Genomic DNA, 21025 nt, shown 5'->3' on the forward strand with positions numbered 1-21025 from the left:
AGGAACTACAGATACCGGAAACTTTAGCAAAGCACAAAGTGACTCAGTAGGTCAGGCAGCATCTGTGGAGGGAATTGATGGCCAATGTTTCGGATTGAGAACCTTCTTCAGACTCGTGAAGAACTAAAACGTTCTTATGTAATTTAAATGTCAAATATCATTGGGCAAATTCATTTCTGATTAATTCCCCACCCTTCCCATTACCTCTTGCAATGTACTATGACTAATCAAATAAAAATAACATTTGCCACAGTTTTATATGACATGTCTGCAACTCAGTCATAATTTTCTTTGAAGTTTGTTTCACAACATAGGGTCTTAAATGCTTTATTTTAGTGTTATAGAATGTTTATAGAAAATAATTGATGGTTGTTGAGGTGAAAAGCTCCACAAACATAAGCTATAAATTTATAAATGTATTAAAAGTTTTTAGGAGACACAATGAACTGCAGATGCTGCAAACTTTAGCAAAGCACAAAGTGCTGGAGTAACTCAGTGGGTCAGGAAACATCTCTGGAGAAAATGAATAGGTGACCCTTCTTCAGACACCTGAAGAACTAAATGTTTTAATGTAGTTTAAACTTTTTCCTTTCAGAAATGAATATGTCCATTGACTCTTGCAATTAATCAAATAAAAATTAATTTGCCCCAATCTTATACAGTGCCTTCCATAATGTTCACGTTTCTGGGGGTCAACAACTCTGATGAGCTCTCTTGGACCCACAATACCTCAACACTGATCAAGAAGACTCACCAGCATCTCTTCTTCCTGAGGAGACTGAAGAAGGTCCATCTGTCTCCTCAGATTCTGGTGAACTTCTGCCGCTGCGCCATTGAGAGCATCCTTACTAACCTATATCACAGTATTAGATTAGATTAGATTATTTAATGACCACACAGTCAAGCTGGTGGAATTCAGGTTCAGTACAGGATGTTACAAGGTAGGCTGATTCCCATCAGACATAACATAAAACACAACATCTTACAATATACAGTTCATGCATGGGGAGGATATGTGCTGTTATCATAGTGTGTTCAGAATTCGGATTGCGTGTGGGTAAAAACTGTTTTTAAATCGAGATGTCTTGGCGGACAGTGAGCTGTAGCGCCTTCCTGATGGCAGCAGGTGGAAGATGTGGTGTGCTGGGTGTGATATGGCAACTGCTCTGTCTCCGACCGGAAAGCACTGCAGAGGGTGGTGAAAACTGCCCAACGCATCACCGGTTCCTCACTCCCCTCCATTGAGTCTGGCCAGAGCAAGCGATGTCTGCGAAGGGCGCACAGCATTGTCAAGGACTGCTCTCACCCCAACCACAGACTGTTTACCCTCCTCCCATCTGGGAGGCGCTACAGGTCTCTCTGTTGCCAGACCAGCAGGTTCAGGAACAGTTTCTTCCCTGCAGTTGTTACCCTACTTAACTCTGCACCTTGGTGATTGCCAGTCATCCCCCCCTCCCCTCGGACACTCCTCCCCTCAGTGACTGATCTCCCCCCCCCCCCCCCCCCCCCGAAAACTGTATATACATATATATATTGTACTGTTCCATTATTCTGTGTTCACACTTCTGGGTGAGATGCTAACTGCATTTTGTTGTCTCTGTACATGTACACTGCACAATGACAATAACGTTTGAATCTGATCTGAATCTGAATCTGAAAGACCCATCATTTATTTATTTGCCTCTGTACTGCACAATTTGAGATTTGTAATAGAAAAAAAAATTACAAGTTGTTAAAGTGCACATTGTCAGATTTTATTAAAGGCCATTTTTATACATTTTGGTTTCACCATGTAGAAATTACAGCTATGTTTATACATAGTCTGCCCATTTCAGGGCACCATAATGTTTGGGACACATGGCTTCACAGGCGTTTGTAATTGCTCAGGTGTGTTTAAATGCCTCCTTAATGCATGTATAAGAGAGCTCTCAGCACCTAGCCTTTCCTCCAGTCTTTCCATCACCTTTGGAAAATTTTATTGCTGTTTATCAACATGAAGACCAAAGTTGTGCCAATGAAAGTCAAAGTAGCCATTATGAGACTGAGAACCAAGAATGAAACTGTTAGAGACATCAGCCAAACCTTAGGCTTACCAAAATCAACTGTTTGGAACATCATTAAGAAGAAAGAGAGCACTGGTGAGCTTACTAATCGCAAAGGGACTGGCAGGCCAAGGAAGACCTCCACAGCTGATGACAGAAGAATTCTCTTTATAATAAAGAAAAATCCCCAAACACCTGTCTGACAGATCAGAAACACTCTTCAGGAGTCAGGTGTGGATTTGTCAATGACCACTGTCCGCAGAAGACTTCATGAACAGAAATATAGAGGCTACACTGCAAGATGCAAACCACTGGTTAGCTGCAAAAATAGGATGGCCAGGTTACAGTTTGCCAAGAAGTACTTAAAGGAGCAACCACAGTTCTGGAAAAAGGACTTGTGGACAGATGAGATGAAGATTAATTTATATCAGAGTGATGGCAAGAGCAAAGTATGGAGGAGAGAAGGAAGTCAAGTTAAGTCAAGTCAAGTGAGTTTATTGTCATGTGTCCCTGTATAGGACAATGAAATTCTTGCTTTGCTTAAGCACACAGAAAATAGTAGGCATTTACTACAAAACAGATAAATGTGTCCATATACCATGATATAAATATATACACACATGAATAAATAAACTGGTAAAGTGCAAATAACAGAAAGTGGTTATTAATAATCAGAGTTTTGTCCGAGCCAGGTTTAATAGCCTGATGGCTGTGGGGAAGTAACTATTCCTGAACCTGGTTGTTGCAGTCTTCATGCTCCTGTACCTTCTACCTCAAGGTAGCAGGGAGATGAGTGTGTGGCCAGGATGGTGTGGGTCTTTGATGATCCAAGAATCAAAGCATACCACTTCATCGGTGAAACACAGTGGTGGGGTGTCATGGCCTGGGCATGTATGGCTGGCTCACTTATCTTCATTGATGATACAATTGCTGATGGTAGTAGCATAATGAATTCTGAAGTGTATAGACACATCCTATTTGCTCGTTCAAATGCCTCAAAACTCATTGCCTGTGGTTGATTCTAGAGCAAGACAATGATCCCAAACATACTGCTAAAGCAACAAATTAGTTTTTTGAAGCTAAAAAATTGTCAATTCTTGAGTGGCCAAGTCAATCACCCGATCTGAACCCAATTGAGCATGCCTTTTAGATGCTGAAGAGAAAACTGAAGGAGACTAGCCCCGAAAACAAGCATAAGCTAAAGATGGCTGCCATATACAGGCCTGGCAGAGCATCACCAGTTGCTGGGTGTCTTCTCTTGTAATGTCCATGAATCGCAGACTTCAAGCAGCCATTGCATGCAAAGGATATGCACCAAAATACTAAACATGACTACTTTCATTTACATTACATTGCTGTGTCCCAAACATTACGGTACCCTGAAATGAGGGGACTATGTATAAACACTGCTGGAATTTCTACATGGTGAAACCAAAATGTATAAAAATGGCCTTTATTAAAATCTTGACAATGTGCACTTTAACCACATATGATTTTTTAAAATTACAAATCACAAATTGTGTAGTCAAATAAATAAATGATGGGTCTTTGTCCAAAACATTATAGAGGGCACTGTGTGTCTTTGCAACAGCAGTAGAGTTGCTGCCTTATTCCATCAGAGACCCAGTTTCGATCCCGAGCACGGATGCTGTCTGTGTGGAGTTTGTACATTCTCCCCGTGACCACGTGGGTTTACTCCGGGTGCTCTGATTTCCCCCCACACTCCAGATTTGTAAGTGAATTTGGCTTCGGTAAAAATTGTAAATTGTTGCTAGTGTGGAGGGTAGTGCCAGTGTATGGTGATCGCTGGTCGATTCGGTCTCGGTGGGCCGAAGGGCCTGTTTCCACCCTTTTTTTTTAAATCTCTAAACTAACTTCTTGAAGACCTAAAAATATTTATGTGGTTTAAACTACTTCCCTTCAGTAACTAATTTATCCATCGTCTGTTACAACCTACCTGCAATTAATGAAATAAAAAATAATTGTCCCATAATTTTATATGTCTTGTCTGCAACTCGTCCACATTTTTTTTTAAAGTTCGTTCCACAATTTAGTTGAGGTTCTGAAATGCTTTACTTTACACTAAGATGTTTAAAAACATTCCACAAAATTATGAGCACAGTCTTTTGTTTATTACTGTAATTTCACAAGATTTTTCTCACAAAAAAGCATTACAAAAAATCACATTTCATATGAATGGTAGAAAACATTGCAAAGATATTGAAAGTAGATGTTCTTAAATTCTCAACTTCATTCTGCACAGATAGCAGTCTAAACCCGAGCAGCAAGAACAACAGGGGATTGTCCAGGAAATAACAAACCAGACATTGCTTAGTTATAATGCATAGAAAGGAACTGCAGATACTGGTTTACACTGAAGATGTACACAATATGCTGGAGTAACTCAGCGGCTCTTGAGATAAGGAATGGGTATCGAGACCCTTCTTCAGGCATTCACCCTTGACTCACTTTTTTAACAACTGCTGAAAGCAAGTTGCCAAAGTTTATTTTCAGCTGAAATAACAACTCAGAATGTAATAAACAACATTCTTTGCTCGGCTTATGCTGAGATATTTGGAGATTAATGTGTTTTCTTTCCTGGTAGAGTTGACAGGAAGGTAGGTGGAAAACAACTATTTATGTGAACGCTCAGCTGAATCTTAATCCAATTTTAAAGAGTTGTGAGTAAGTTTCTCTGAAGTGATTATCTTAACTTCAGCAGAAATCTTGCACCAGTGGCTTTCTACTCTGGTTGCGCAAGGTGGAGTGGGGGGGGGGGGGGGGGGGGGGGGGGGGGGGGCAGGTGGTAATGTTAACCTAACAGGCCAGGTAAACGCCTTTGCAAAATGGTGCGACAGTTTCATATCCCCTCAATTAATTTCAATGGGGGAGCAAGATCGTGTTGGGGCGTTATAATAGGTGTTACACCCGAGTGGGTTTCCATTGGACAGGTTGAGGTGGAATTCATCCCAAGTTGCTGCAGGGAAACCAATAAGATTGTCACTGCCCTTCAGCTAAATTGTAGTGGAAGGAAATAATCCTTTAAGTAATTTAGCTTGGTTTATTATTGTCACTTGTACCGAGGTACAGGGAAAAGCTTTTTTGGTGCACGCTTTAGGCTTGTGAACGGTCCTTCCATGAGCTAGGGTGATGTCCGATTCACCTCTACCCATTGCGGACATTGGACTTTCTCTCTAGAACTGATGCGCTACAATGCTGAGAACTATATTCTGCACTCTGTATCTTCCCCTTTGCTCTACCTACTTGAGTTCGACTTGATGGTACTCATGTAGAATATATCTGATCTGTCTTGATTTTAGTTTAGTTTATTATTGTCATGTGCACTGAGGTACAGTGAAAAGCTTTCTCGTTGCATGCTATCCAATCAACAAAAAGACCATACATGATTACACTCGAGCCATCTGCAGTGTATAGAATGAAGAAACAAGGAATTGCAGATGCCGAATTATACCAAAGATACACAAAATGTTGGAGTAACTCAGCAGGTCAGGCAGCATCTCTGGAGAAAAAGCATGGGTGACATTTTGGGTCGGGACCCTTCTTCATACTGGAGAAAAAGGATGGGTGATTTTTCGGGTCAGGACCCTTCTTCCGACTGTAGAGATACAGGATAAAGGCTATAACGTTTAGTGCCACGTAAAGACCAGTAAAGTCCAATTAAAGATAGCTCGAGGGTCTCCAATGAGGTAGGTGGGAGGTCGGGACCGCTCGCTAGTTGGTGAGAGGACAGTTCAGTCGGTTCACTCTAGCAGCAGCAAAGACGATCTGCTGATTACACCATCGTACTTTCAGCTTCCACATGAAGAAATGTAATTACAGTGCTGATTTAATGATAGCTTAAAGAGGTGAGTCTGATTCCACTTTATCCAAAGCCACAAGCTTGGAAGTGAGTCAAATCTTCAACATCAAATATTTAGGGAGTGGAGGAAACTCTACTCTGTGCTTTCAGTATTTACATCTCAAACAGCTCCAGTCCCGACTAAAAGCCTGCACTCTTATCTTCCTCATTGTTCTATCTATTGTACTAGAGGTTCAACTGATGGTAACTATGTGTGATGTTTCTGATCTGTTTGGATAAATAAGGCATGCAAAACAAAGCTTTTCACTGTGCCTTGGTACAGGTGACAATCTTAAACCCAAACCCGCAACAATAAAATCCCCATCTAATTCAGGCAATTAAGGTGCCACCAGTTGAGAATTCAAGCAATGCAAACAGGTTTATGCCTGGCTGGATACCATATCATAACAAAGGGCATGGCGCATTTGTGGCTTAGAATTTCAGCTTTGTACTGATTAATGTTGGTTAGTTGTAGGCACAGGGGATTAGCAAGGCAACAGAGAAGCTGGGCTTGTCCACTAACAGGTCAATGATCTGCAGAGCTGGTCAAGAGTGTTTTATGGACATATGTCCCATATAGGACAATGAGATTCTTGCTTGGTCAACTAGCAAGGGTGACACAGTTGCGCAGCGGTAGAGTTGCTGCCTTACAGTGTCATAGACCCGGATTAGATCCTGACTACGGGCGCTGTCAGTGCCTGGTATAATGCGAGAGCCTACTGCTGCAAGATTCCGCTGTGCGCAAGGGCTTGGGTGCGATGCACAATAAGATGGGACTCATGCATTTTCACGTGGACCTTCCACCATCACAGCGAGTGGAAATTAGATAGATTACAACTTGCAAGTGGTGGGGGCTTGCACAGTGGAGAGCTGACAGAGGATGGTGGGAGTAAAATATATTTTACACACACACCCTCCTTGACATTTGTAATAGGCCACTAACGCAAACCACTCTGTACTCAGTCCCTTGTGGAATCAAGGCAGTTTGTAATTTCCCCAACACTGTCCGATCAATCAAGTTTAGCTCAGAAACAAGCCAGGCAATGGCGGAGGTGCCTACCCAGAAGGGGGTGCGCCGCAGATAGTGCCCTGAACGCCGCCGAGACAGATAATAATCCCGGTGAGTTATTTCAGGCTGGGGTTGGGGATGGCAGTTCTAACATGTAAAAAAAGACTTGCATAAGGGTTCGCAGAATGTAACTCATGCAAGTGGGGAGTGCCTGTATATACAAAATCAAAGCCAAGGTGGCACAAATCAAATGGGGGGGGGGAGGAAGGTATAGGTTTCCAAATGGGTCAGGATACAACATGGAGGGAAGGAAAGCAGGCGTGCAGTAACATGCAAGTTGATAAAAGACACCTGCCTACAGTCTGCTCCAGGTACAAAGCTCCACGGGCAACTAGTGAAAAGGATGGGTGCCCTTTAGGAGTTGCCTAGACAGGCTTCATGATTGCTTTAATGGCCTACTGAGACGGCCATTGCCTGGAATGTGCTCATCCAAGGCCACTATGTTCATACCTGTCTGGGGCCCAGAAACAAACTTGGCTTCTCACAAAGTATAAAGCGACAGGTTACGGTTATGGGCCTGTCCCACTTATGTGACTTTTTCAGCGACTGCCGGCACCCGTCATAGGTCGTTGCAGGTCGCCGAAAATTTTCAACATGCTGAAAATCCAGCGGTGACCAGAAAGACGTTACGACTCTTTGGGCGACTGAGGAATCTACTCACGACCACACATGCGACACCCTGGCGACATGTCGCGGGGTGAAGCCTGTATGGTCGTGAGTAGCCGCCCAAAGAGTCGCACCTTGTTCTGATCGCTGCTGGATTATCAACATGTTGAACATTTTCGGCGATCTGCAACGACCTATGATGGGTGCCGGCAGTCGCCGAAAAAGTCGCGCAAGTGGGACAGGCCCATTAAATTCTATTGCGGGGAACACAAAGGTGCTGAGCAATATAATTTTTGAGCCCCTGCCAGTCTTTAGGCATTTATCCTTCCAGAGAGTCCACTGTACACACGTGACAAGAGAGCAGGATCAAAGCCTCCACCACGTCCAACCTACAGGTTGGTGAAGTGTTGCTCGATTGCAATGTGGAGGTTCCCATTTTCAATTTAATTTGCCGTTCAGTCATCGAGGGATGATATGAGCAAATGGGGCTTGTAGAAAACCGTTAAAATATTTCACATTTTTATGACTGGTCGATAGAAATGTATTATTTTCTCCATGAATCTTAAATTGAGGGCTACATTCTTTCTACTGGGATCTTGGACATTGTCTTTAAGATTTCTTCACCGTGGACATCACACAGACACAGTACAACGCAATCTTTTCCATAGCCTTTTTGTACACAAAGGTTTTGTGCTTGCACCACGAGTTCCTCCTCAGCACCAAGACAGGCGTGTGATATGGAACACTTAACAGCCGATCATCGATCTTCCCATCGGTTCCAAAGCAGCCCTTGTGGAGACAGTATGCTTCCATTAGCTTCCTTGGGTAACGTGCTTTGTCCGTATTAATTCTGTGGTTTTAGAAACAAACAGGATAGAATTTTTTAAAATGCTGCTTATTATGCTTCCCACTCACCCTGCCCGCTGGTCGGCGCGGACTCGGCAGGCCGAAGGCCCTGTTTCTGCACTGTATTATCTTATAGTTCCCACTCACCCCTCCCAATGTGCAATCCAGTTAAATATACTGGGATTTTGGGCAGCACAACGCTATATATCCGGGTTTGATACTAACTATGGGTTCTTGGCTGTTCGGAGTTTGTACATTCTCCCACAGGTCACAGGGAGCACCTGCAAACTTCATGCCAACAGCATTTGATATATATATATATACACACACACACACAGAGCAGAACACCTTCTGGCAGTCCAAGCTATTGTTGTTCCTGGAGAATAAATGTGAAACAAGAAATTCATGCTAAACCTGCCCAGGTTCACCGATGCGTGTGTTTATAATGCACACCCTTATTCTTTTGGAAACAATGCCGACTACTAAATTGCACCAGATTAACATGGCATGACACATTATTGGAATGTAGTGTTGGTAACCAGGCACTTTGTTTTATATCATTTTTCACAATCTACAGCAGTTGCAAATCCACCATTTAGTATCCCTCCCCGATTGACCTTGAGAAGATGGCATGTCACCATCTTGAACCACTGCGGTCCTTCCAGTGTGGCTGCTCCACTGTGATGTCAGGCAGCGAGCTCTAGGACTTCAACCCCCCATGAATGAATGAATGGTGTCAGAGAGAGACAGAGCCAAAACAGCGCCTTCAGTCCACACCAACCAGCAAGTACCCATAGTTACACTCAGCTACCCAGAACCATTTTATTCTCCCCACATTGCCAACAAATTATACAACTCACGTACGCACATCGCATACATAGGGGCTGCACGGTGGCGCAGCAGCAGAGTCGCTGCATCATAAGCACCAGAGACCCGTGTTCGATCCTGACTACGGGTGCTAACTGTACAGAGTTTGCACATTCTCCCTGTGACCACATGGGTTTTCTCCAGGTGCTCCGGTTTCCTCCCACACTCCAAAAGACATACAAGTTTGTAGGTTAATTGATTTTGGTATGGATCTTGTCCCTAGTGTGTGGGGGGGGGGGGGGGGGGGGGGGGGGGGGGGAATAGTGCTAGTATACGGGGAGATCGCTGGTCGTTGCGGACTCGATGGGCCGAAGGGCCCGTTTCTGTGCTGTATCTCTAAACTAAACACACTACAGGCCAATTAAACCACACGACCACACATCTTTGGGACGTGGATGGAATCCCATACACTTATCCTAAAACAAAGCCTTTTGTTACTTGAGTCTCCCACTGGGGAAAAAGGCACCCAACTGCAAGTCTTATTTCTTCTGTTCCCTCATTCTACGAAACTGCAGATAATACTCCAGGGGCATAGAGAGTCATAGAGCACGGAACCAGCCCCTACCGCCCAACTTATTCACGCTGACCAAGGTGCCCTGTCTAAACTAGTGCTGTTTGGCCCATGTCCCTCTAACTCTCTCCTGCGCATGTTCCTGTCCAAGCTGTTGTAGTTCCCGCCTCAACTACCTCCTCCAGCATCGCGTTCTGTACACCCACCACCCTGTGCGTGAGCTATTACCTGTAAGACCATGGAGAAGTGCTGCTTTCTCCAATCTGCCGCACGAGGCTGTAGGATGAATTGAATTTTTTGCCGGGAATGAATTCCATTCCACTGGTTACGAATCCTTTGGATGCCCAATGGTCCAATTTGTGTGATAGCCTCTCCTCAGAGGGTTCTGCACAATGCCTGTGGGTTCCATCGGACGGGACCGCTGCCGAGAGCATCAGGAGGCACGCTAACCATTCCACCTGGAAAAACAAAGGGAAACTGGTGGTCACGACCACTGGGATTTGAGATCAGCACAGATCCAACAAGGTGATGGAGCATAATACAAGTGTGGGGGTAAAAACATGCAACAAATGCTCAGACTTTATCAGTTACTGCACCTATCTGCCAACCTCCCCCTCACTTGTATCCACCCATCATTTGCCAGGCTTTGGCCCAGCCCCACCTCTCTTTTGCAGCTTTTGAAATTGAGAGACACAGTGTGTGCGGAGACCGAGTGGAAACCACGGCAACCAGCTCATTAGTTCTGTTATCCCAACTGGGGGCAATTTACAAAGGGCCAATGAACCTACAACCCGGCACGCCTTTGGGATGTGGCGGGCAACCGGAGAAAAACCCAGGCGGCACAGGGAAAACATGCAAACTCCACACAGAAAGCATCAGAGGTCAGGATTGAACCAAGGTCTCTGGCGCTGAGAGGCAGCAGCTCTACTGCTGCGCCACTGTGCCGCCCACAATTTGTTTTTCTTCAGTACCTCATCATCCCCGTCAAAGTAGGCAGACAAGATTGGGCTCAGCTCTAAAGTTGCTGCCTTACAGCGCCAGAGATCCAGGTTCGGCCCTGACCACGGGCGCTGCCTGTACTGAGTTTGTATGTTCTCCCCGTGACCAGCATGGTTTCTCTCCGAGTGCTCCGGTTTCCACCCACATTCTGAAGATGTAGAGGTTTGTTGGTTAATTGGCTTCAGTAAAAGTGTAAATTGTCCCTAGTGTGTGTAGGATAGTGTTAGTGAACGGGGTGGTCAGCGTGGGCTCGGTGGGCCAAAGGGCCCGTTTCTGCACTGTATCTCGAAACTAAAACAAATTAACCATGGACAGGTAGACAAAGGAGACAAAGCTCCAGGTGGATGCCGACTTTGCATTCCTGGTGGAAGTTCTGGCGCACTTGGGAAGTCATCCTGCACTCGTTCCTACACAAAACTGAGTTAAACTTTCTCCCCCCTCCACACCAGTCTGAAGAAGGGTCCCAACCTGAAACGCCACCTCTCCGTTTCCTCAATAGCTGTTGCCTGACCTGCCGAGTTCAGTTTATTGCCACGTGCACCGAGGTACAATGAAAAACTTTTTTTGCGTGCTAACCAGTCAGCGGAAAAATTGTTTACAATCGAGCCATCCAGTGTACAGATACATGGCAGAAGGAATAACATTTAGTGCAAAATAAAGTCTGATTAAAGATAGTTCGCGGGTCTACAATGAGGTAGATGGGAGGTCAGGACCCCTCTCTAATTGGTGAGAGGATGGTTCAATTGCCTGATAACAACTAGGAAGAAAATGTCCCTGAATCTGGAGGTGTACCTTTTCAATCCACTGCACCTCTTGCCTGGTGGTCAAACCTGTTTTCCCTTATAAAATCCGATTAATTCATAGGAGAGCGTGCAGTAAATATGACAAGGAGTAGATACAACAGTTTGACAGAAGCTAGTACACCCGCATAAATAGTTGAAATTACTCAAGATCACTCAGTAGAACAGAAGGCCTTCTATCACATCTGTCACTATTTTAGGACACCCTCAAGCACTTGGCAACCAAAAAAATATTTTTAGTGCCTTTAGTGTTTCAGACAATTTAATTACGACAAGAGCGCAAACAGACGTATGTTAGAACTTCATGCCAGGGCTATTTGTGTAGACAATAAGGTGCCAGTACACACCTTTAGTAAACATACATGTCACGTGGCTGGAAAACAGAATAAAGCTCTTTAATGTTTAACAAGGTCATCAAGTGATACAGTGTGGAAACAAGCCCTTCACCCCAACCTGCCAACATGTCCCAGCTACACTAATCCCACCTGCCCACATTTAGAAACATAGAAACATAGAAATTAGGTGCAGGAGTAGGCCATTCGGCCCTTCGAGCCTGCACCGCCATTCAATATGATCATGGCTGATCATCCAACTCAGTATCCCGTACCTGCCTTCTCTCCATACCCTCTGATCCCCTTAGCCACAAGGGCCACATCTAACTCCCTCTTAAATATAGCCAATGAACTGGCCTCGACTACCCTCTGTGGCAGGGAGTTCCAGAGATTCACCACTCTCTGTGTGAAAAAAGTTCTTCTCATCTCGGTTTTAAAGGATTTCCCCCCCTTATCCTTAAGCTGTGACCCCTTGTCCTGGACTTCCCCAACATCGGGAGCAATCTTCCTGCGTCTAGCCTGTCCAACCCCTTAAGAATTTTGTAAGTTTCTATAAGATCCCCTCTCAATCTCCTAAATTCTAGAGAGTATAAACCAAGTCTATCCAGTCTTTCTTCATAAGACAGTCCTGACATCCCAGGAATCAGTCTGGTGAACCTTCTCTGCACTCCCTCTATGGCAATAATGTCCTTCCTCAGATTTGGAGACCAAAACTGTACGCAATACACCAGGTGTGGTCTCACCAAGACCCTGTACAACTGCAGTAGAACCTCCCTGACTGCAGTAGAACCTCCCTGAGGTTTGGTCCATATCCCTCCAAACCTGTCCATTCCATGTACCCGTCTGACTGCTTCTTAAATGTTGGGATAATCCCTGCCTCAACCACCTCCTCTGGCAGCTCGTTCCATACGACAACTATCCGTTGTGTGAAAAGGTTACCCCTGAGATTCCTATTAGGTATTGGTATGCTGTGCCAGCAGGTAGCAACACTGAAACAAAACCACTGATCGTGATAATATTGGGGTCAGAGATAAAAGTGAACCAGGAAGCGGGCAAGTGTTAGCGATGAAAATGGGGTTACAAAAATAATGATGCAGAAATACTCAGCACAGGTAGGGTGGTACGGTAGCACAACTGGTTGAGTTGCTGCCTCCCTCTCTGGAGAAAGAGAACAGGTGATGTTTTGGGTCTGGCCCTCCCTTCTTCATCTCCCCCCCCCCCTCACCCATTGAGTTACTTCAGCACTTTGTGTCAGTCTTTGGTATAAACCAGCACTTGCAGTTCCTTCCTTCATGACCTACAAACCTGCACGTCTTTGCAATACAGGAGGAAACTGGAGCGACCACAGAAAACTCAACACTCTCTCAGGTAGAACAGACAAACTCCATACAGACAGCAGCCCTAGTCAGGATCGAACTCCGGTTCTCTGGTGAGGTAACGCAGCATCTTTACTGCTGTGCCACTGTGTCGCCCTTGATATCTAATCTCATACTTGCCTATACAAGCCCCACTCAAACAGGTTTAAGGCCGGTCGGAGTCTGCCCATGCAAAACATGCTTTCTTTCATAACATAACAACTGCATGAGTAAGGCAAGTGTTTGCAAAATGCTTTGGGCTATTCAGCCTTTATGAAAGGTGATATTTAAATCTGGGCTCCCTCCATGATAGAACATTAAAAAAAATAAAAAAAATAGCAGGTGCGAGCTTGCTTTCTATTTACCCTGTAGCACAGGTGTGGACGGACTGGGAGACTGCAACGTACAGGGCGTTTTGTGATCAGACACAGCTTATCTGGGGTGAACATAAATCAAGGCAGCAGACACTAGTTCTCAGCTCCCACCTGCGGTGCCCACCTGGATGTGTATGGATGCAGAGGGCTCATTTAGCTGGAGCAGAATATGGGGAACACATTCACCAGACACAGTCATGCAGGACAAGTGATTAAGGCTCATCTGACTCAAGGTAGTGTGCGTCTTGAAAATGCATCTATGTTCAGGCTCTTTCCATCTGGGTGTTTGCAGATGGGTCTGTTTTCCCCCCCAACAACAATGCATGCAATCTAGATGAGGTGTTACATGTAGGTCACACAGGTAAGTGACTTGGCCACTTTACCAGCTGGATTTTGTTGGTAGACAGACAGACATTGTCACCGTCATAGTCTGAGATGGGTCTCGACCCGGAACAACACCTCTTCCTTTTCTCCAGAGACACAGCCCGACCTGCTGCGTTACTCCAGCATTTTGTGTCTATCTTCAGTGTAAACCAGCATCTGAAGTTCCATCCCCACACGTGGATTTTGTTGGCAATTGCTTCAGTCCCCCAAATATTTCTTGAGCTCAGGGTTGTGCAGTTTAGTTGAGAGATACGGTGTGAAACAGGTCCTTCAGCCCACCGAGTCTACACCAAAATGCGATCACCCCGTACACTGGTCCTATCCACCACACTGGGGAGAATTTACAGAAGGCAATTCATCTACAAACCTGTACGTCCTTGGAGTGTGGGAAGAGACCTGAGCACCCAGAGAAAACCCACATGGTCACAGTGAATACGTACAAACTGTGCAAACAGCACCCGTAATCAAGATTGAACCCGGGTCTCTGGTGCTGGAAGGCAGCAACACTACCACTGAGCGCACCAAAGTTAAACCTGCTATAAGGACGCATTACCTGGAAAGAAACCCACACAGATGCAAGGAGAACGTGCAAACACCACATGGACAGCACCGGAGGACAAAATTGAGCAGAGGAATGGCGGATGGAATTAAACTCAGTCAATAATTATGAGATGCATTTCAGGAAGTTAAACCAGTGCAGGACCTTTAGGGTAAACGACAGGGCCTTGTGGGGTGGTGTAGAACAAAGAGACCTGCACACATGTACATAGACAGGGGTGGACAGAGTGCTAACGAAGGCATGTGGCATGCTTGCCTTCATCAGATTGGGTACAAGGTTTGGGTCATCATTTCAATAATTTGGGGGATTGAAACTAAAATGTTGGAGAGGCCGTACCTGCAACATTGTGTGCAGTTCGGGTCACCATATTATTGGAAAGATGGGGTTAAACTAGAGAGGGCACAGCAAAGATTCATGAGCAGGTTGCCTGGTCTATGGTAGGGCTTGAGTTATGAAGAGACATAGACCGGATAGACTTGGACTGTTTTCCCTGGAACAGATGCCCAGGGTGACCTTATGGAGGTTTATAAAACCATGAGGGACACCGGGAAGATGGATGCTCACGGTGTTTGTTTGCTGGGCAGTGGAGTATAAACCTAGAGGGTGTAGATTTAAGGTCAGAGGGGAAATTTTTCAAGAGGAACTGAGTGGCACATTTTTCCACACAGAGAATGGTAGGTTTATGTAACGAATGCCAGGGAAAGTGATGGAGCCAGGTACAATGACAACTTTTAAAAGTCATTTGGACAGGAAGGATTCGGAGAGAATGTAATAAAAAGGAACTGCAGATGCTGGCTTATACCAAAGGTAGACGCACAATGCTGGAATAACTCAGCGGATCAGACAACATCCCTGGAGAAAATGGATTGGTGACGTTTCGGGTGAGATGAGGGCCATCTGCAGCCAACCAGCTCAGGAAGGCAACTTGGTTAGCATTGACATGTTGGGCAGAAGGGCCTGATCCTGTGCTGTATTTATAATTCATTGCTTTTCTGTGAAGTCATGATTTGAGATCAATCAAGCATGTTTTTTTTTTAAATGTTTAAAATGGCAGATAGACACAAAGTGCTGGAGTAACTCAGCGGGTCAATAAAAAGGACGGGCGACATTTCGGATCGGAACCCTTCTTCGGACTGAAAGTAGAGGGGAGGGAACGGGAAGTAAGGAAAGTCCAAAACAAAGCCGGACTGGCAACAGGTGACCATGGAAGGGTGGAGCCCATAATGTCCCATTATCGGCTGAGGAAGAGGTGGTAACGATGGGATACAAGGATGCGAACACTGGTACTAGTAGTGAAGAAGGGTCCCGACCCAAAAAGTCACCCGTTCTATTTGTCCCAGAGATGCTGCCTGACCCCGCTGAGTTCAGCATTTTGTGTCTATTTTCAGTATAAACCAGCATCTGCTAGGGCGGCGCAGCGGTAGAGTTGCTGCCTTACAGCGCCAGAAACCCAGGTTCGATCCTGACCATAGGTGCTGTCTGTACAGAGCTTGTACGTTCCCCCAGTGACCTGCATGGGTTTTCTCCAGCTTCTCCGGTTTCCTCCCGCACTCCAAAGACATACAGGTTTGTAGGCCAATTGGATCGGTAAAATTGTAAATCGTCCCGAGTGCTTGGGATAGCGTTAGCGTGCGGGGATCGCTGGATGGCGCAGACAGGCCGAATGGCCGGTTTCCACACTTTATCTCTCAACGGAACTAAAAGATCTGCATATATGTAGGAAGGAACTGCAGATGCTGGTTTACACTGAAAATAAGACGCATAAAGCTGGAGTAACAGGCAGCATCTCTGGAGAGAAGGGAATGGGTGACGTTTCGGGTTGAGATCTGCTTTCCTTTCTACACACGTTTAAAATCACTGCAGGATGCAAAGCTAATTAATGGTCCCACTAGATTTAGTTGACCATTGTAATCCAAGTAAACATGGAAAAAATTGCCTTTGCTTGGAACAGCTATTATTTTTTTTGAGCTGTTAGCAGAACATTCCCAGAGTGTTGTGATCACAATCATGTGTTCCGTGAAAAAGATATGGAACTTTAATTTAGTTTAGTCTAGATATACAACGTGGAAACTGACCCTTCGGCCCACTGAGTCAGTGCCGACTGACGACACCAATTACACTAGTGCTATCCTATACACCAGGGACAATTTACAGAGGGCCAATTAACCTACCAACCTGCACGTCTTTGGAATGTGGGAGGAAACCAGAGCACCTGGAGAAAACCCATGCGGTCACAGGGACAACGTACAAATTCCGTACAGACAGCACTCGCAGTCAGGATCTAACTCGGGTCTCTGGCGCTGTGAGGCAGCAACTCTACCGCCCCTGCACTAGGCCAAAGACTCAACTGATCCATATTGGGTAAAAGCCAGGTGGTTATAATCCAAACCTTTCACCTCAGTCTGGTTGTAAGCTTCTGTAGTGAAAGGTCAGACAAAGGGGGGGGAAGGGAGGGAACTTACTTTAAATTGCATTTTGGTTCAACAAATCATGCCAGCCTTTAATTTGCAATGTTACTTAGTTTGTGGTGCACTACTAGTTGGGACAGCAGGTAGAGCTGCTGCCTCAAAGCGCCAGAGACTCAGTTTCAATCCTAACCTCAAGTGTAGCCGGCGTGGAGTTTATACATTCTTCCTGTGACCACATAATTTTCTCATACTTTTATAAGGTTTCCCTTCAAACTCTGGTATTCTAGGGGAAACTATCCAAGTCTATCCAACCCCTCCCTGTTGCGAATGTACACAGTGTTCCAGCTGAAGCCCGATTCAAGTTTTATACAGTTCCAGCACAAGCTTTCTTCACTTGTATTCAATGCCGTGGCAATAAACAGTTTATACGAGCTCATAATAAACAACCCACTACTCTTTGTGTGAAAAAGTTACTCCTCAGGTTCCTATTAAATCTTTCCCCCTACAGACCTTAAATCTATGTCCTCTGGTTCTCGATTTCCCTACTCTTGGCACGAGACCCCGTGCGTTTACCTGATCTATTCCTCTCATGATTTTGTAAACCTCTAAAAGGTCATTCCTCATCCTCCTGCACTCCAAGGAATAGAGTCCTAGCCTGCTCAACCTCTCCCTATAGCTCAGGCCCACGAGCCCTCAGGCCCTGTTCTGCTTGCCTCTATAAATTGTCCCAGCATTGTCCATGTAACTATTAACAAAGGTGAGTTAAACTGTTACCAAGAACAGGTCACTGTTCACCTGAGTGTTACCCTCAACATGTTCCAACGTGTTATCTGGGCTACCCCGACCATGCACTGCAATGGTGAAACTTGTTTGCATATCTCTCATTCATTGTTCTTTATCTCGCTACATCATCGTCTATATCTCTCGTTTCCTGTCCCCCCCCCCAACTAGTCTGAAAAAGGGTCTCGACCTGAAACGTCACCCAATCCTTCTCTCCAGAGATGCTGTCCCACTGAGTTATTCCAGCATTTTGGGTCGGTTTAAAGCAGTACCTGCAGTTCCTTCCTACACATAGTAATGTAATGTTGAGTGTTAAGAGTATTTGTTTTGCTTGTATTACGGTGGTGGGTTTGTTTGTACTATTGTAAATAATTGTTGTAAATAATTGATTACATTTATTTTTGGTTTAAAAAAAAAATCCATGGGCTGCACGTCCCTCGAAAGGTTTCTTTCTCAACACCTCTACTTCCAGTTGACATTTCTTACTGGCACAGAGATAAACGATTTCAAAGCTTCCCTGCAGACAATGAGTCACTTCAAGGCTCCAGGACTTCTGCTTTGTAGGCAGACCGGGAAGTCATTGCTCACACACACAGAGATCCCACAAGCTCAATTAAAGGAATGATTAGCCCAGCGGACAGGAAACACTTAGACTGCCGAACCTTTCATCCCAAAAATCGCTGTGGAATCTTTGACCTCGGCCTGGCCAAGTGCATGTGTGTGTGCAATGGTCCTGCTAAATGCTGCACCTCTGACAATGAAGCTGGCTCCCCATCCACCAACGAATGTGGGCATAAGCATGTGCTCATGGTAAGGTAGCTACATGCCATGGGTGAGAAGGTGGGAGAGAGAGAGCGAGAGAGAGAGAGAGAGACACGGTGGGGGGAGAGACACAGAGACATGACAGAAAGGTTGACTTGAAAACAGCAGTGCAGGTGCAGGCACAAGGAACTGCACATGCTGGAATCTTGAGCAAAACACAAAGTGCTGGAGGAACTCAGCGGGTCAGACAGCATCTGTGGGGGGAATGGACAGGCAACATTTCAGTTGGGGACCATTCAATCTGAAGAAGGGACCCGACCCGAAATATCACCTGTCCATTCCCTCCAGGGATGCTGCCTGACCCACTGAGTTACTCCAGCACTTTGTATTGCCCCACCACGAATGCTGCCTGGCCCACTGAGTTACTGCAGAATTTTTTATCTTCCCTCCACTGATGCTGCCTGATCCGCTGAGTTCCTCCGACAACTCGATCGTGATAAGGTAGAGTTGGAGAGAGACATACAGCGACTAGAAGGAGAAGTGCGAGTGAGAGCGGGGCGGGGGTGAGATGAACAAGTGGACAATTAGGGGAAATAAACAATATGATGTGGTCGGATGCTACCTAAAGTCGGGTGTGCTCAGCAGCTGGGACCAGGGGACTTGCATGGATCTAAATCACAGCACAATTGAACTGGACATGGACACAAAGTGCTGGAGTAAAGCCCCCGTCCCACTTTCCAGAGTTCTCCCGAGTTTTCACCTTGATTCAAACTCGGAGATGCCAGCCGTACGTACTCGGGACTATTTTTTTTACTCATGGACATTTTTCAACATGCTGAAAAAACATCCCGACTTACCTGATGCCCCCGAGTTCCCACGGCTGGCATTACTAGCCGCTACGAACTATCTACGGACATTCTCCGAGTTTGAATCAAGGGGAAAACTCGGGAGAATTCGTGAATAACTCGGGAAAGTGGGACAGGAGCTTGAATCAGTGGGTCAGGCAGCAGCATCTCTGGAGAAAATGGACAGGTGACTGGGGTCAGAAACCTTCTCCAGACTCCTGCATGGAGCATTCAACAATATTTTCGCCCCCTCCACATATACATCTGTCAGGTCTTCCTTCAACCTTCAGTTTTTCAGAAAAAATAATTCAAATCTTTCCAACCTCTCCCTGCGACTAATAACCTCGACTCCAGGCAGCATTCTGGTAAACCTCTTCTGCACTCTCTGCAAAGGCTCCAAACCCTACCTAGCGTGGCAACCAAAACTGCATGCAATATCCAAAAAAAATGCATTAACCTACAAACCCGTAGGTCTCTGGTTGGTAGGAGGAAACGGGAGCACCCTGGCTGGAGAAACCCACGCAGTCACAGGGAGAACGTGCAAACTCCACAAAAAAATATATAATCAAAACAGTTCAACATTGAACATGAGTCGAACACACTGGGTGACACAATCCCTTCTCTCCAGATTGACTGGATCTGCTCTTCCTAAGAGATTTTTACTGCATAAATTTCCCATTTTGCCCGGGTAGCATTTCAGCCCCTCGGTCAGATGCTTTTTGAAGGAAATCCCTTTTGACTCTGTAATAAGAGCATTGGCAGTGGCAATGGGCAACTCTCATACCCCCCCCCCCCCCCTCAGAGACCACCACTCCAGGAACCCCTGTACACAAGCGCTAAACATGAAACCAAAAGCCCTGTATTATCTAAGAGACGAAAGAATAATTTCAGGAACACAACTAGATGGCGACACCTTTTTTTTCCCACTGACTGAACGCTGCAAAAACATAGTAAATCTTTAATAATTCTACATGTTGCAAACAAACAACAAAACTAAGAGGGTGTAAAAAATGTAAAGCATCTCGGATAAAACATTAGATAAGTTATTTTCAATATAAAAACTTAACCTCTAGGCTAAAAGAACGCAAGTGCCAGGAGCAATCTGAGCAAGTGCCAGGAGCAATTCCTTGTTGATCAATATCACTGAAATTACCTTCGGATACATTACTGTTGATTTCCTGCGACTCCGGTTGTCACCTTGTGTGGCCGTGGCTTTGCAAGCTTGTTCCCGCTCTTCAGCGCGTTGATTTATGAGCCAGTGTCGCTTGCTCTACGCAGCTTTTATGGAGCGACCTCTGTGGTTTCGTTCAAGGAAAGTCCCGTGATCGCTTGGCATTTTACATCGCTCTACAATATGGAGCACGTCAGCCCGAGAGAGAGAGAAACTGGGTGGAGCTTGCAGTGTGACCGTGCCTCTTCTCCCGCCTTATATGGTAGTGATTTAGGTCTCCCCAAAACTCCCTTTGCTTTGATTATAATATCCAGCGGCTCAATAGCTTCAGCAAAACACCCCCCCCCCCCCCCCCGTTTGCGACTGAGAGTCGGGGGAGAGGGAGACACAGAGATAAGGAAGTGTAAGGTGTGAAAACGAGACATGAGGGTTTAAGGAAAATGTAGAATAGATCAC

At 45.4% G+C, this 21025-nt stretch overlaps 1 protein-coding gene across 1 annotated transcript; it reads right to left on the minus strand.

The window, feature by feature from the left end:
- Positions 1 to 7705: 7705 nt before the first annotated feature.
- Positions 7706 to 20767, minus strand: LOC116986358 (interleukin-17D-like). Its single transcript, XM_033041814.1, has 3 exons — positions 20552 to 20767; positions 10029 to 10258; positions 7706 to 8426 (listed from the first exon to the last, which is right to left on the minus strand). Exons 1-3 carry the CDS (start codon positions 20561 to 20563, stop codon positions 8186 to 8188), a joined length of 483 nt encoding a protein of 160 aa, XP_032897705.1. The 5' UTR covers positions 20564 to 20767; the 3' UTR covers positions 7706 to 8185.
- Positions 20768 to 21025: the final 258 nt, after the last annotated feature.

The sequence above is a fragment of the Amblyraja radiata genome, chromosome 23, assembly GCF_010909765.2.
Source record: "Amblyraja radiata isolate CabotCenter1 chromosome 23, sAmbRad1.1.pri, whole genome shotgun sequence".
Taxonomy (NCBI): Eukaryota; Metazoa; Chordata; class Chondrichthyes; order Rajiformes; family Rajidae; genus Amblyraja; species Amblyraja radiata.

Excerpts from the sequence above, each read along its gene's own strand:
- LOC116986358 (XM_033041814.1), bottom strand. Across the intron at positions 8,427-10,028 it reads ACTTCTCCATGGTCTTACAG|AATTAATACGGACAAAGCAC; the intron begins GTAATAGCTCAC and ends CTAAAACCACAG.